Raw genomic sequence first — 15,567 nt, 5'->3', positions numbered from 1 at the left:
CTGAGGCAGAGAGTTCCCTGCTGAACAGCTCATACGGTCAGGAAGTCCTTCCTGATGTTCTCCTGTCCTGTCATTTGAACCCATTGCTCCGAGTCCTAGTCTCCAGGGCAGGAGAAGACAAGTCTGCTCTTTCTTCCCTATGACACCTTTCCACATATTGATACATGGCTCTCATGTCTTCTCTTCTGCAGGTTAAACAAACCCAGCTCTTTAAGACACTCCTCAGAGGGATTTATAGTCTCCAGATTTTTGATTAGTTCAGTTGCCCTTCTCTGGACACCTTCCAGCTTAGAGTACATCCGTCTTTTGAATTGTGGTGCCCAGAATTGGACACAGTATTCCAGGTGAGGTCTAATCTGTTGGGATTCATCCTGGACTACTCAAGTCTAAATGTAGTCAGATAGATGATAGAGTTAGATTGAGGGAATCCTTTCCCCGTTTCCAAAACATGCCTAGATAGGATTCACCATTGTTTCCTGGTTCCCATCCTATTTAGGTCAGCCCACCCTGACCTAAATGTTCATAGAAATGTAATCTCTCCTAGGGCTCTGATGTAACTTCCCCAATTTGGTCCTTTGGAATGTTTATGGCCCTAGAGAAGAAGCGACCAGACCCATGGAGTTGACCACCATTGCAGCTTCCTGCTTTGTTCCAGAGAGGATGCACCTCTGTCCTCTATTAGTCAAGATGTAGTTATCTATAGAGCTTTGTTATTTTAATCCGTCTATGTGTGTTAGATCAGGACAGACTAGCTAGATAGGTCCTAACCTTTTCTATCCTTCAATGGATTTCTTTTTACCTCAATAAATGATTTTAAACTTTGAAGCTAACTTTGCATCCCTTTTGCCTTCCTGATGATGCAGAGGCCTTCCAAACTCACACCGGCAAGTCTCAAGCTGCTGCAATTCTTTACCCTACTATTTTAATGGGAATTTACCTCATAAAGAGGGTTGATTAGAACTTAACGGCTCTTCCATTCCCAACATAATCAAAGCAGAATACAGAGGCACCATAACTTCCCTTGATCTAGACACTATACTCCTTTTGATGCAGCCCAAAATCCCATTGGCTTTTTTTTTGCTGCTGCATCACACTGTTGGGTCATCTTCAGCTTGTTGTCTATGAAGACTCCCTGTTGTGAGCCAGACATCACCCATCCTGTGTCTTTGCATTTCATTATGTTCTGCCTAAGTGTAGTATCTTACATTTGTCCTTGCTGAAACTCATTTTGTTAGTTTTGGCATAGCTCTCTAATCTGTTAATGTCATTTTGAATTCTGATCCTGTCCTAATTTGGTGTCATCTGCAAACATGGTAAGCATGCCCTCTAAACTTTCATTCAAGTCATTAATAAATACATTGATCAGTATTGGGCCCAGGACTGAACCCACTTCACTAGTCATTTCTTTCTGAGATGAAGAGGAAGAACCCTTGGAGAGAAGCACCCTTTGGGTTTGGTTGCTTAACCAACTACATTTACAGTTAGTACCTTAAAACCCTTTGTCTGGGAAGGAAGAAAATAATGAATCTCCTTTCTCAGGATGGGTCATGCTCACATATAAGAAATAGTTTTTAGGAATTCTTCTCCCTAATATAGCAATTCTTCTTTTGTCTATTTACTTTTCCATCCAAATTGAATTTCCTGGTACATCTTCCCCACGCATCCTGTATATTGTTTTGTGAGCACGGACGAAATCTAGAGCTTTATTCTCTGTAAACAAGTATTGATATTTCTTTACTGCCATCATTTTCACCAGGTTTTTAGGCATTCCTGGTCATTTTATGTTCATGGGAGGCTTTTTAAGCAACAGGAAGTGGAGGCAGTCACTTCCCATTCAGAAATTTTAGGAAAATTTTTGTACTTCTCCATTCCTGCTTATAGAAATTTTCATACTAGAGTTTCAATCCACTTTAAATCCCATTGTAGTTTAGTGAAGTCCAGAGTGTCTCTGCTGAGCAGTTTAAATGCCTCTCCCTAAAATACAAATCCCAGAATTCTGTAGAAGGCAGCCACAGGATTTAAGTGGATAGGTGTGACAATCTGGATGTGGGTGAACAAATTGAAATTGAATCCAGACAAGACAGAGGTACTCCTGGTCAGTCGGAAGGCTGAACAAGGTATAGGGCTACAGCCTGTGCTGGACGTGGTTACACTTTTCCTGAAGTCACAGGTTCACAGCCTGGAACCCCAGGTCTCGGTGGTGGCCAGTAGGCTTGAGCGATCCATGAAAAAATTGATTCTAAACTCGTTTCAAAAGTAGGGGGCGCCAGCGTTTCGTTTCTGATGTCATTTCCGAATTTTGCCCCCCAAAAAATTCAAAATTAACGAAAATTCGTTAGTTTCAAAAGTAATTTGTTAATGGCGGATGCGCATGCGCAGTGGCCAAAAAAAACAGCATGAGGGGAGATTTTACAGGACTCTCCCGCCCTCATTTTTTGAGTGATCTTCTTCAAACTTGGTACAGTGGTAGAACACATTTAACGCTGATAGCTCACCAAAATTTGGAACGTTTCCCTTATCCTCTGATTTTTGGCGAATTTTCATAGCTTTTATAATAAACCATTTTTTAATAATTGCAGAAATCTGTTCCTGGTTTGAAAGTCTTATTTCCTGTTAAATTGGGTTGTCTTTACTGTGAAAGTCATTGTTCTACTTCAGAAACTTTGTTTTTGTGGCTGAAACTTTGTTAAATTGGTGTGTGTGTGATATATACTGTGTGTATATATATATATATATATATATATATATATATATATATAGTCCCTGCATATATGTGTGTGTGTGTGTGTGTGTGTGTATAGGTAAAGGTAAAGGTATCCCTTGACGTTAAATTCAGTCATGTCTGACTCTGGGGGTTGGTGCTCATCTCCATTTCTAAGCCCAAGAGCCAGTGTTGTCCATAGACACCTCCAAGGTCATGTGGCCGGCATGACTACATGGAGTGCCATTACCTTCCCGCCAGAGCGGTACCTATTGATCTACTCACATTGGCATGTTTTCAAGCTGCTAGGTTGGCAGAAGCTGGAGCTAACAGCGGGCACTCACTCTGCTCCCGGGATTTGAACCTGGGACCTTTCGGTCTGCAAGTTCAGCAGCTCAGTGCTTTAACACACTTCGCCATCGGGGCTCATGTATATATAATATAAATACACATACACACAATGTGGAGAATATGTGGAAAGGTAGATAGATAAGTTGGGAGCCACAGCGAAGGCACCTTCCTGGGAGCAAGGTCTAATAATAATAATAATAATAATAATAATAATAATAATAATAATAATAATAATAAATCCCTTACAATATCCAAGATGGCTCACTGCTACAGAATCTTGGGAGCTTTAGTTTGGTATGGTACCATTATTGGCAGAGAAAGCTAAGCTGTAGGAGTTGAAATCCAATCATTTATCCTCCCTATAGAATCAATTTTATATGCATTTTTAGCTACAGAAAAGCTAAAATCAGGACAGTAAAAGAACAACACCCAGAAAATGGGAATTCCAGACAGGAAACAATCAGGGCCAGCTAATACCTCCCAACAAAGGATTCCCCCAGGTAGGAAGCAGCCAGGCTTTGAAGCTGCAAGGCTATTCAATGCTAATCAAGGTGACCAATTGCAACATTCACACTTGCCTCCCACAGACAAGAGTTCTTTCTCCCACCCTGGACCTTCCACAGATATATAAAACCCCACTTGCCTAGCTTCGCACAGACGTCAAAACCTCTGAGTATGTCTGCCACAGATGTGGGTGAAACGTCAGGAGAGAATGCTTCTGGCACATGGCCATAGAGCCCGGAAAACTCATAGCAACCCAGCCAGTAGGCTGTTGCTGAACAACCTATGAACTTTTAGCATTAAAGGAAAAAATGCCCAAGATTTTATCACTTAATACTGTTGGCATGTCTGGAGAAGAAACTTTGCCCATGTCTGGAGTTAGGAATTGTAGGAGTTGAAATCCAAAACAATTTGACAGAAAACTGGGAGTTGTAGTTTGGCATGGTACTGGCTCTCTTCTGCAGGGAAGGCTAGGGACTTTGTAAAACTACAGCTCACATGACATGGCACTGAATCTGTTGCAATTGAGCTGGTGCCAGAATCCTTTCCGGGAGATCTCCTCAGTGGAGATATCTCTTAAAGGGATATCCTCTGGCTCTAAGGATTCCGTTTAGGAAGGCAAGCCTGGTTTTGGTATTCCCCTTTAAGCCTGGCACCAAACGGCGGCTCCAAGGCAGGGCGAGGAGAAGGCCAAGCGCAGGCAGGTATGTCTCTTCTCTCTTCTCTTCGCTCCCTCCCTGCTTTGCGGAAGGCTTCTACTGAGCCGGTGTGGTCCCCGCGGGGGGGGGGGGTGGGGGGGGGGCGTCTCAATGCCATTTTTAAAATGCTAGCAGATCGATGGCCATGCCTCTCCCTCCCTCCCTCTTCCGCTCTGATTGGCTGAGAGGCATGCCAACATGGCTTCTCCTCTCAGAGGAGCTACAGCTACATCCGAAGACATCAGAAAAAAAGGTACTTTTATTATTCAAATTCGTAATATTTGTAAGGCAGTGAGCAGATGGTTCAATATCAATTCAAAAGTAATTATGAAACGAATTTTAAACGAATTTAACGAACTAACGAAAAATTTGCTCAAGCCTAGTGGCCAGGGGAGCTTTCATACAATGTAAACTTGTGCTCCAGTTGCGCCTATACCTTCAGAAGTCAGACTTGGCCACGGTGATCCACACTCTTGTTATATTTCAAATAGACTACTACAATGCACTCTATGTGGGGTTGCCTTTGAAGACTGTTCAGAAGCTTCTATTTTATATACATTTTTATTGAAGGGGTTTGTGATTACAGTAGAAGTATTAAAAACATGGAATACAGGGCAGGGAGAGGATGTGAGGAGTGGAATTAGAAGGGTAAAAGGAAGTGTTAGGGAAAGGAAAGAAAAAAGAAAAGAAAAGGGGTAGGGGGAAGTGTGGAGGGAAAGAAACATTAGGGAGAGGGGTTAGGGAAGAGGGGAACAAACCATACATTAAACTTCCATTCTTTTCCTTTATGGTAAATTTCTATGTATAAAGTTTTGGAAAATGTCCTGGTCCATTTGTCTTATGTCATTATGTTGTTCATATAATTTTCCAGTTTGTTTCAATTTGTCGCTCTAATATGTTTTCCTCTAATTTCCTTCAGGAGAAAAGTTAATTTGTCCATGTCATATATGCTTTTCAATTTCCTCAGCCATTGTTCTTTCATCAGAATATTGTCCAATTTCCATTGTTTTGCCAGAGCCAAAGACTGAATTTGACACAAATGATGACATTTTATTTACATACATATCAACGGCCGTGAGAAAGACTGTTCAGAAGCTTCAAGTAGCCCAACAGGCAACAGCCAGGTTGTTCAGCCAAGTGCTGGCTTTAGACTTTGAAGCCCTAAATGGTTCTGGCCCAGCCTACCTGTCCAAACTGATCTTCCCCTATGAACCACCTCGGAGACTAAGATCTTCTGGGGAGGCTCTGCTCTCCATCTCACCTCCTTTGTGGGTGCAGTTGGTGGGGACAAGAGACAGGGTCTTAGTGGTGGCCCCTCGGCCGTGAAACTCCCTTTCCAGTGAAATCAGATCAGCTTCCTCCTTCCTGGCCTTTAGAAAGAATCCAAAAACCTGGCTGTGGGTCCAAGTTTTCGGAAATTAGTTAGTACAATAGGCAGCTATAAAGTAATTGCAACACGACTGTAATGGCTCCTGGACAATAATAATAATAATAATAATAATAATAATAATAATAATAATAATAAGAATACCTTTATTTTTATACCCCCGCCCTATCTCTCTGAAGGGACTCGGGGCGGCTTACATGGGGCCTTGCCCGACACAACAATATAATAACAGCAACAAGACAATAAAACAAATATCCCACAATAAAACATCAGCATCAATAAAACAGTCATAAAAATCAACATACAGCATAAAATGTTAAAAACAGGAGACTAATACACGGATCTGGCCCAAAGTGCAGAATATTTCAAAATGGGGAGAGGTAGTTTCACAGCTAAAATAGTCAATAAAGGGCAATGTAATAATGGCAAAACATCAACGATGGAGCTATTGTTGAATGGGCAGATAAATCGAACCTACAACGATTAATCATCGAAGGCCTTTTGGAAGAGCCAGGTTTTTAGGCTCTTCCGGAAGGAGAGGAGGGTAGGGGCCTGCCTGATCTCCCTAGGGAGCGAGTTCCAAAGCCGAGGGGCCATGACGGAGAAGGCCCTCTCTCTCGTCCCCACCAACCGCGACTGCGAGGGTGGTGGGAGCGAGAGAAGGGCCTCCCCCGACGAGCGAAGAGGTCGTGCGGGTTCATAGGGAGAGATGCGGTCTCTAAGGTAGGTGGGTCCCAAACCGTTTAGGGCTTTGTAGGTGATAACCTGCACCTTGAATTGGGCCCGGAAAATAAACGGCAGCCAGTGGAGCTCCTTAAACAGAGGCGTTGAACGCGCCCTGTAATTCGCTCCAGTTAGAAGCCTGGCTGCCGAGCGTTGTACTAATTGTAGTTTCCGGGCTGTCTTCAAAGGCAGCCCCACGTATTATGACTTTAATAGTGATTTTAATGTATTGATATATTATGTTTTTAAATTTTTACGGATTTTAATGTATGTGTATACTGCATTTATATGTTTATGTTTGTATGGCATTGAATTATTGCCAATTTGGAAGCCACTCTGAGTCTCCTTTGGGGTTAGATAGAGCAGGGTAAAAATACAGTAAATACTAAATAGATATATATTCTAGTGTGATGAGGTGTCATTTCATCACACTAGAGCAGGGGTCCCCAAACTAAGGCCCGGGGGCCGGATGCGGCCCTCCAAGGTCATTTACCTGGCCCCTGCCATCATTTATAATATAATATTTTTATATCAGTTTTAATAATATAATATATTGTATATACATATGATATTAATAATAATATTATCATTTTATACAATATAATATTAATAATAATACCATATAATAATATTAATTATATGTTATATATTACATATAATATTACAGTACAGTGGTATAGTTCAATATAGTAATGTATAATACTAATATTGTGCTATGCTAATAATATAATATATTGTATGTACATACAGCTGCTCTGAGTTCCCTTCAGGGTGAGAAGGGTGGGATATAAATGTAGTAAATAAATGTAGTAAATGAATAAATAAATAATTTTGGACTTAGGCTCGCCCAAAGTCTGGAATGACTTGAAGACACACAACAACAACAATCCTAATTAACCTGACTATCTCATTGGCCAGAAGCAGGTCCACACTTCCTATTGAAATCCTGAAAATTATTTTCATTTTTAAATATTGTATTGGTCTTTCATTGTTATTGTTGTTGTTTTGCACTACAAATAAGATATGTGCAGTGTGCATAGGAATTTGTTTGGTTTTTTTTCCCCAAATGATAATTCGGCCCCTCAACAGTCTGAAGGATTGTGGACCGGCCCTTTGCTTTAAAAGTTTGAGGACCCCTGCACTAGAGTATCTATCCAGTTGTCTGTTTTTTAACTTTTATAATATTCTTGTTTCATATTGTACAGTAGAGCCCCGGTTAACTGAGTTCTGGCTGCTAGGCAGCAGTGCTTGTGGGCTGCTGCCCACGGAGTGTGTCCTGGATCTCCTTTGGCCAGGCCCTCCGAGAAATGAGGAATGTGCTGCGGGTTTTCCTCAGCCAGGCCATTCCTGGAGGAATTTTTTTTTTCTCCAGCAAGGGCCTGGCTGAGGGAGATTCAGGGAGACGTCCCTTGGCAAGCCCTCGCCCTATCTGAGCAGTTCGGTTATCCAAGATTGGGCCCGCCCCTTTATCTTGGATAACAGGGGCTCTACTGTATTACTGTTTTTATCTTTTTATATTGTGATTTGTGTTATATTGTTGTTTATTTTGTCCTTTTGCTGTTTGGGCCTCTGCCTCATGTAAGCTGCCCCGAGTCCCGGCTGGGAGATGGTGGCGGGGTATAAAAAAATATTTATTTATTTAGTCTGACTTCTCTGCCATGACCTTCCCGTCTTGAGTGGCCCTGCATGGTATAGCTCATGGCATCATCGAGGAGCTCAAGCCCCAGCACCACATCAAGGTAACGATCCTTTGCATGGGTTATTGACACAATGACGTTGTATGACACAGCAAACAAGATAGAGATGCTGGATTTCGTATCACAAAATCACAAGTCAAACACTTCCCAAGTGTCTAGGACTGTGTGATGTATTTTCAGATGATGCGTGCAGATCCCAGTAAGTTGGCCTTTTGCAGTTGACAGATTGTAATTTTGTCAGTGTCTATTGTTTCCAAATGCCAGCTGAGATCTTTTGGCACGGCACCCAGTGTGCCCATCACCACTGGGACCACCTGTACTGGTTTCTGCCAGAGTCTTTGAAGTTCAATCTTGAGGTCCTGATAGCAGCTGAATTTTTCCTGTTGTTTTTGTTGTTGTTGTTATTATTATTACACCATGGTGTACTGAAAATGGTAAATCTGGCTGGGTTGTTGTGTGTACGGTCATGTTCCAGAAGTATTCTCTCCTGATGTTTCACTCACATCTACGGCAGGCATCCTCAGAGGTTGTGAGGTATATAGACCTCAAATAGATCTCACAACCTCTGAGGATGCCTGCCATAGATGTGGGTGAAACATCAAGAGAGAATACTTCTGGAACATGGCCACACAGCCCGGAAAACACACAACAACCCTGTAATTCCGGCCATGAAAGCCTTCGACAACACACAGTAAATCTGGCTGTTGTGGCTTGCTCAGATTATCACTGATGTAGACCATTCCATTCAGTTCTAAGCAGTTACAAAAACGTTGCCCTGTACTTTCTACAGCTTCCAGTTAGACAGCAAACAGATCAGTGGGGTGAGGTGGAGAAATAGGAATTTCTCTCCTGCCAGGACCCCTTTTCTCCTCATGGCTGGTAGAGAGATACCATATTAACCCTGGGAAGAAATGGCAGATCACCACTCCTTGCCCTTGGCTGGTACTTACCTCGGCTCTGGTTATAACGATTCCTTGCAATCACCAGGTTCTCTTTGAAAAACTGTTCAGAATTCCGTGACACCTCAGTTTCATCCTTCCAGTAGGAGGGATCGACTTCCTCCACCTTCTTCATCCAGGAAACACAAGGAAGTTCCAACCTCACGGTGCTGTCATATTGAGAGATCCGCTGGTCATCCATATATCCCACAACGTAAAATGAAGAAAGCAATTCATTATCCTCTGATATTGCTGTGTAGAAATACTTTAGGGAGTGTGAAGAGACTGGAAAGGAAGAAAGGAGGAATCATACAAATGCGTTGAGGTAGTGCCTGCCAAGAATCCGATTTAAAAGTTAGTAAAGCACTGAAAAGAGTGGCAAGTCTGGAGAAATGGATAGCTTATCAAGAAATTTCTACCAAGTCTATGGAAGGAGGTAAGGCAAGGCTGCATTTTATCACCCTAACTATTAAACTTGTGTGCTGAAAATATCATATGCAAAGTAGGATTAGACTAAGAGGAAGGCAATATGAAAAGTGGTGGAAGGATGTGCAGAAAAAGCAAAACTTTGGAACGAATATAGATGGAAGTCAAGGAAAAAAGTGCAAGGGCAAGTTTACAGTCTAACAGTTTGAAAACAAAAATAATGGTGACTTTAAAATAGATAATAAAAACATAAACATACTGGCAGATTGATTTTCCCCCCTGATGAATTCATTACAGGATCTTTTAGGATTTTCTGTGATGCAATTAACTAGAGGCTCTATCACTATCACAGAGATTAACATTGACAGTGGGCATCCCTGTTTAGAAGAATCCCATTTGTTAATTTGTGTGCATTGACAGATTAATTTATAGGTTGCTGTGAGTCCTTCGGGCTTTTTGGTCATGTTCCAAAAACCTTCTATTCCGACATTTCGCCCACATCTATGGGAGGTATCCTCACAACCTCTGAGGATGCCTGCCATTGATGTGGGTGAAACGACTGGAGAGAAAGCTTCTGGAACATTGCCATACAGCCCGAAAGACTCACACCGACCCAGTGATTCCAGCCATGAAATCCTTTGACAATAGATTAATTTATATTCCCTTCTCTCTAAATCTGAAGGAATATTCACAAGAAAATTCAAATAATTATTTCATGTGCCTTAGATTACATAATTGGGGTCTGTAGCCACAAAAGTATTTAAGGGGGGCTGTGGTGAAGAAAAAGTTGAAAACCACTGCTCTAAATTTAATCCAAAATGGTATCTCATCCAATCAAAACAGCAAAGAACACGCCCGCTGAATGTTGGCAAGGATGCAACATTCAAAGCACTTAAATGTTTTGATGATTTTTAATACAAAGGTAAATGCATTGTGTTGTTTATTTGTTCAGTCATTTCCAACTCTCCGTGACCTCATGGACCAGTCCAGGCCAGAGCTCCCTGTCGGCCGTCACCACCCCCACCCCCCCTCTCTCCTTCAATGTCAAGCCAGTCACTTCAAGGATACCGTCCATCCATCTTGCCCTTGGTCGGCCTCTCTTCCTTTTTCCTTCCCTTTTCCCCAGCATCGTGATCTTTTCCAAGTTTTCCTGTCTCCTCATGATGTGGCCAAAATACTTCATCTTTGCCTCCAATCTCCTTCCCTCCAGTGAGCAGCCACTGGGCATTATTTCCTGGAGGATGGACTGGTTGGATCCTCTTGCCAAGGTCCAAGCCACTCTCAGGATGTTCCTCCAGCACCAGAGTTCAAAAGCGTCTCTCTTCCTTCGCTCAGCCTTCCTTATGGTCCAGCTCTCGCATCCATAGGTCACTATGGGGAATACCATTGCTTTCACTATGCGGACCTCTGTTGCCAGTGTGATGTCTCTGCTCTTCACTATTTTGTCAAGGTTGGTCCTTGCTCTCTTCCCAAGAAGTAAACATCTTCTGATTTCCTGGCTACAGTCTGCATGTGCAGTAATCTTCGCACCTAGAAATATAAAGTCTGTCCCTGCCTCCACGTTTTCTCCCTCTATTTGCCAGTTGTCAATAGGTGTAGTTGCCATGATCTTGGTTTTCTTGATGTTTAACTGCAACCCAGCTTTTGCCCTTTCTTCTTTCACTTTGGTGATAAGGCTCCTCAGCTCCTCCTCACTTTCGGCCATCAGAGTGGTATCACCTGCATATCTGAGGTTGTTAATGTTTCTTCCAGAAATTTTAACTCTGGCCTTGGATTCATCAAGACCCGCACGTTGCATGATGTGTTCTGCATACAAGTTGAATAGGGAGGGTGAGAGGATGCAACCCTGATGTCCACACTCCTTTCCCAATCTGGAACCAGTCTGTTGTTCCGTGATCTGTTTTTACTGTGGCTCCTTGGTCTTTATACAGATTTCTCAGGAGACAGACAAGGGGACTTGGTCTCCCCAGACCACCAAGAACATGCCACAGTTTATTATGATCCACACAGTCGAAGGCTTTAGAATAGTCAATAAAGCAGAAGTAGATGTTTTTCTGAAACTCCCTGGCTTCCTCCATTATCCAGCATCCAGATATTGGCCATTGGGTCTCTGGTTCCTCTGCCTTTTCTGAACCCAGTTTGGACATCTGGCAGCTCTCGCTCCATGTCTTGCTGGAGTCTGCCTTGCAGGAACTTGAGCATTACCTTACTGGCGTGGGAAATAAGGGCCACTGGATGGAAGTTTGAGCAATCTTTAGCGTTTCCCTTTTTTTTTTTTTTTGGTATGGGTAAAAGTAATTTCTATCATTGGTAGGTAAAGGTAAAGGTTTCCCCTGACATTAAGTCCAGTCATGTCTGACTCTGGGGGTTGGTGCTCATCTCCATTTCTAAGCCGAAGAGCCGGCGTTGTCCGTAGACACCTCCAAGGTCATGTGGCCACTGGCATGACTGCATGGAGCGCCGTTACCTTCCCGCCGGAGTGGTACCTATTGACCTACTCATATTTGCATGTTTTCGAACTGCTAGGTTGGCAGAAGCTGGAGCAACAGTGGGCGCTGACTTCGCTCCCGGGATTTGAACCTGGGACCTTTCGGTCTGCAAGTTCAGCAGCTCAGTGCTTTAACACACTTCGCCACCGGGGCTCCTTTCTATCATTGGAGATATCACTAAACAATGATTATTTATGACGTTTATTTATCTCTCCACAAGGAGACTAAAACTATTGTACTTTGCCTTGCTCTGGTTCAGTTGTCTCTAGTGCTGGGAAGGTAGGAATAGGAATCTGCAGTCATGGGATATGTAGCTTTACAAGGGCCTGCCAGGGAGTCTCACCCAACTACATTTCCCAGGATCCCTATAGCATTGAGCCTTGGCAGGATCCCCCAGCATTGAGCCCTGGCAGCTGGAGTGGTCTCCAACTGCACTAATTTGAAAGTGTAGATACAGCCTGATCCATGCATTTCTACCCCTCTCCCCTTTGTCACAAGCGAAAGCCCTGCAGAAGGCGACAGAGACAGGAGTTTTGCCCCCCCCCCCCTTCTTTCTAGCAAAGCATAAAAAGGGGTGGGTTGAAAGGTCTCACCACCGGGAGCCGGGTTCAGGGGGGCGATTCCCGGGTGTCCGAGAAGGAGAGCCACAACCCGGAGCAGCAACAGCAGCGCCATCGCCAGCCGAGAAGTTTTTGCTTGTTTACAAGCCACGAAGATTAGAAGCTCAGGGGAGGGAAACGTCCCACCAATAGGAAGCCGGGGTTTTGCATGGCGTCACCGGTTTCCGGGCAGACTCAGCACCGAGGGTATGGCCAGAAGAGGGTAGTAGCAACAACAACAACAACAACAGCAATAAATCCAGTCTCTGACTAACACTGTCCGAATTTTTAGCACTGATATCAGCATAGAGTTTGGCTTGGACAAATGTTCGACAGTGGCATTGAAGAAGGGAAAAATCATTGAAAGTGAGGGCATAAATATGCCTAATGGCCAAACAATAACGTGTCACCAGCCAGAGGCCTATAAATATCTGGGCATATTACAGCTGGACAACATCAAGCATGAACATGTGAAGACTGTGGTCAGCAAAGAATACACACAAAGGGTCAGAAAAATTCTCAAAAGCAAGCTCAATGGAGGCAACACCATCAAGGCCATAAACCCCTGGGCCATACCTGTCATAAGATATACTGCTGGCATTATAAATTGGACACAGGCGGAACTGGACAATTTGGACAGAAAAACAAGAAAACTCATGACCATTCATCATTCACTGCACCCTTGCAGTGATGTTGACCAGCTATATCTGCCTTGAAGATCAGGTGGCAGAGGACTCTTGCAAGTCAAACAAGCAGTCAAAGAGGAAGAACATGCCCTGGCAGAATATGTCAAGCAAAGTGAAGAACCTGCTTTGATTGAAGTCAGCAATCAGAAACCCCTCAAAGCACAGCAGACAAAAAATCAGTACAAGAAAACCGCACTACAAACTAGAGCTGACAGCTGGCACAACAAAACATTGCATGGAAAGTTCCTTGACAAAATTGAAGGAAAAGCTGATAAGGAGAAGACCTGGCTCTGGCTCACAAATGGGACCCTGAAGAAGGAGACAGAAGGCCTGATCCTTGCAGCCCAGGAGCAAGCCATCAGGACAAAGGCAATTAAGGCCAAGATTGAAAAATCAGCTGATGACCCAAAATGCAGACTGTGCAAGGAAATCGACAAAACCATTGATCATATCCTCAGCTGCTGTAAGAAAACGGCACAGACAGTCTACAAACAGAGGCACAACTATGTGGCCCAAATGATTCATTGGAACTTATGCCTCAAGTACCACCTCCCAGCAGCAAAGAACTGGCGGGATCACAAACCTGCAAAGGTCATGGAAAATGAGCACGCAAAGATACTGTGGGACTTCCGAATCCAGACTGACAAAGTTCTGGAACACAACACACCAGACATCACAGTTGTGGAAAAGAAAAAGGTTTGGATCATTGATGTTGCCATCCCAGGTGACAGTCGCATTGACGAAAAACAACAGGAAAAACTCAGCCGCTATCAGGACCTCAAGATTGAACTTCAAAGACTCTGGCAGAAACCAGTGCAGGTGGTCCCGGTGGTGATGGGCACACTGGGTGCTGTGCCAAAAGATCTCAGTCGGCATTTGGAAACAATAGACATTGACAAAATTATGATCTGCCAACTGCAAAAGGCCACCCTGCTGGGATCTGTGCGCATCATCCGAAAATCCATCACACAGTCCTAGACACTTGGGAAGTGTTTGATTTGTGATTTTGTGATACGAAATCCAGCATATCTATCTTGTTTGCTGTGTCATAAAATATAATAATAATAATAGTAATACCTTTATTTTTCTATCCCGCCTCCATCTCCCCGCGGGGACTCAGGACGGCTAACACAGGGTCAAGGGTATATACAGTAGAGTCTCACTTATCCAAGCCTCGCTTATCCAAGTTTCTGGATTATCCAAGCCATTTTTGTAGTCAATGTTTTCAATATATTGTGATATTTTGGTGCTAAATTAGTAAATACAGTAATTACAACATAACATTACTGCTTATTAAACTACTTTTTCTGTCCAAGTTGTTGTATAACATGATGTTTTGGTGCTTAATTTGTAAAATCATAACCTAATTTGATGTTTAATAGGCTTTTCCTTAATCCCTCCTTATTATCCAAGATACTCACTTATCCAAGCTTCTGCCAGCCCGTTTAGCTTGGATAAGTGAGACTCTACTGTAGTAGTAACAATAATAATAATAATAATAATAATAATAATAATAATAATAATAATAATAATTTTTTTTCTATCCCGCCTCCATCACCCCGCGGGGACTCAGGGCGGCTAACACAGGGTCAAGGGTATATACCTCAATACCTCTGAGGATGGCTACCATAGATGTGGGTGAAACGTCAGGAGAGAATGCTTCTGGAACATGGCCATGCAGCCCGGAAACACACAACTCTATGTTTATATATCTTTTATATATATCTTTTTGAAGCAATATGTTGTACATTTTGACTGGCAAAGTGGTGTCAAAATGCATGCGGCTGCTAGGATATGCCTAGCAAAACCATGGAAAATGCAAGAAATTCCCTCAATTGAAAAATGGCTACTGAGACTATTGGATATCCAAAATATGGATTTATTAACACAAACAATATCACAGAACATGCCACCAAGACAATTGGAGTAAGATTGGAGTAAGTTGAGACAATATTTGTTAAGGGGAAAAAAAATCGAATTTGTATGAAATATGTTAATAAGCAATCCTAGGCCTTAGGACATGTATGAATGTTCGCCGGCAATCATTTTGAGATGAAGAAGTTGTATATTGTGATGCAGAGGATCTGGAAGGGGAAAACAACTGGGTGGGTCGGGGTTTTGTTTTGTTTGGTTTGGGGTTTTTTTTTAATTGCTTTATATTTTTTTTCTCTTTTCTTTTCCTTAATTTGTTCCCCCCCCCACTTTTTATGTATGTATGTTTAAAATCATAAATAAAATATTTTAAAAATGCATGAATTCTGCGATGTAGGTACACCCTATGATTTTAAGCACCGAACTTCCAAAACATGCAGGAATAAGCTTTGCAGAGGCAGTTCTGATAGTACAGCAGCGCCCTTTAGTGGCCAAAGAG

General features: G+C 42.7%; 1 protein-coding gene across 12 annotated transcripts in view; it reads right to left on the bottom strand.

The window, feature by feature from the left end:
• Nucleotides 1–12,643, bottom strand: part of LOC103281720 (major histocompatibility complex class I-related gene protein) — a 35,718-nt gene extending 23,075 nt beyond the window's left edge. For all 12 annotated transcript variants that reach the window (XM_062972942.1, XM_062972944.1, XM_062972950.1 and 9 more), the window contains exons 1-2: nt 12,505–12,643; nt 9,009–9,281 (exon numbers count right to left, since the gene is read on the bottom strand). In XM_062972942.1, coding sequence (XP_062829012.1) covers nt 9,009–9,281; nt 12,505–12,586 — 355 coding nt within the window. In that variant the 5' untranslated portion in view covers nt 12,587–12,643. The remainder of the gene's footprint in view (nt 1–9,008; nt 9,282–12,504) is intronic.
• Between the last annotated feature and the right edge of the window lie 2,924 nt (nt 12,644–15,567).

The sequence above is a fragment of the Anolis carolinensis genome, chromosome 2 (assembly GCF_035594765.1).
Source record: "Anolis carolinensis isolate JA03-04 chromosome 2, rAnoCar3.1.pri, whole genome shotgun sequence".
NCBI classification, from domain to species: Eukaryota; Metazoa; Chordata; class Lepidosauria; order Squamata; family Dactyloidae; genus Anolis; species Anolis carolinensis.
This window is presented reverse-complemented; position numbering and strand designations above follow the sequence as displayed.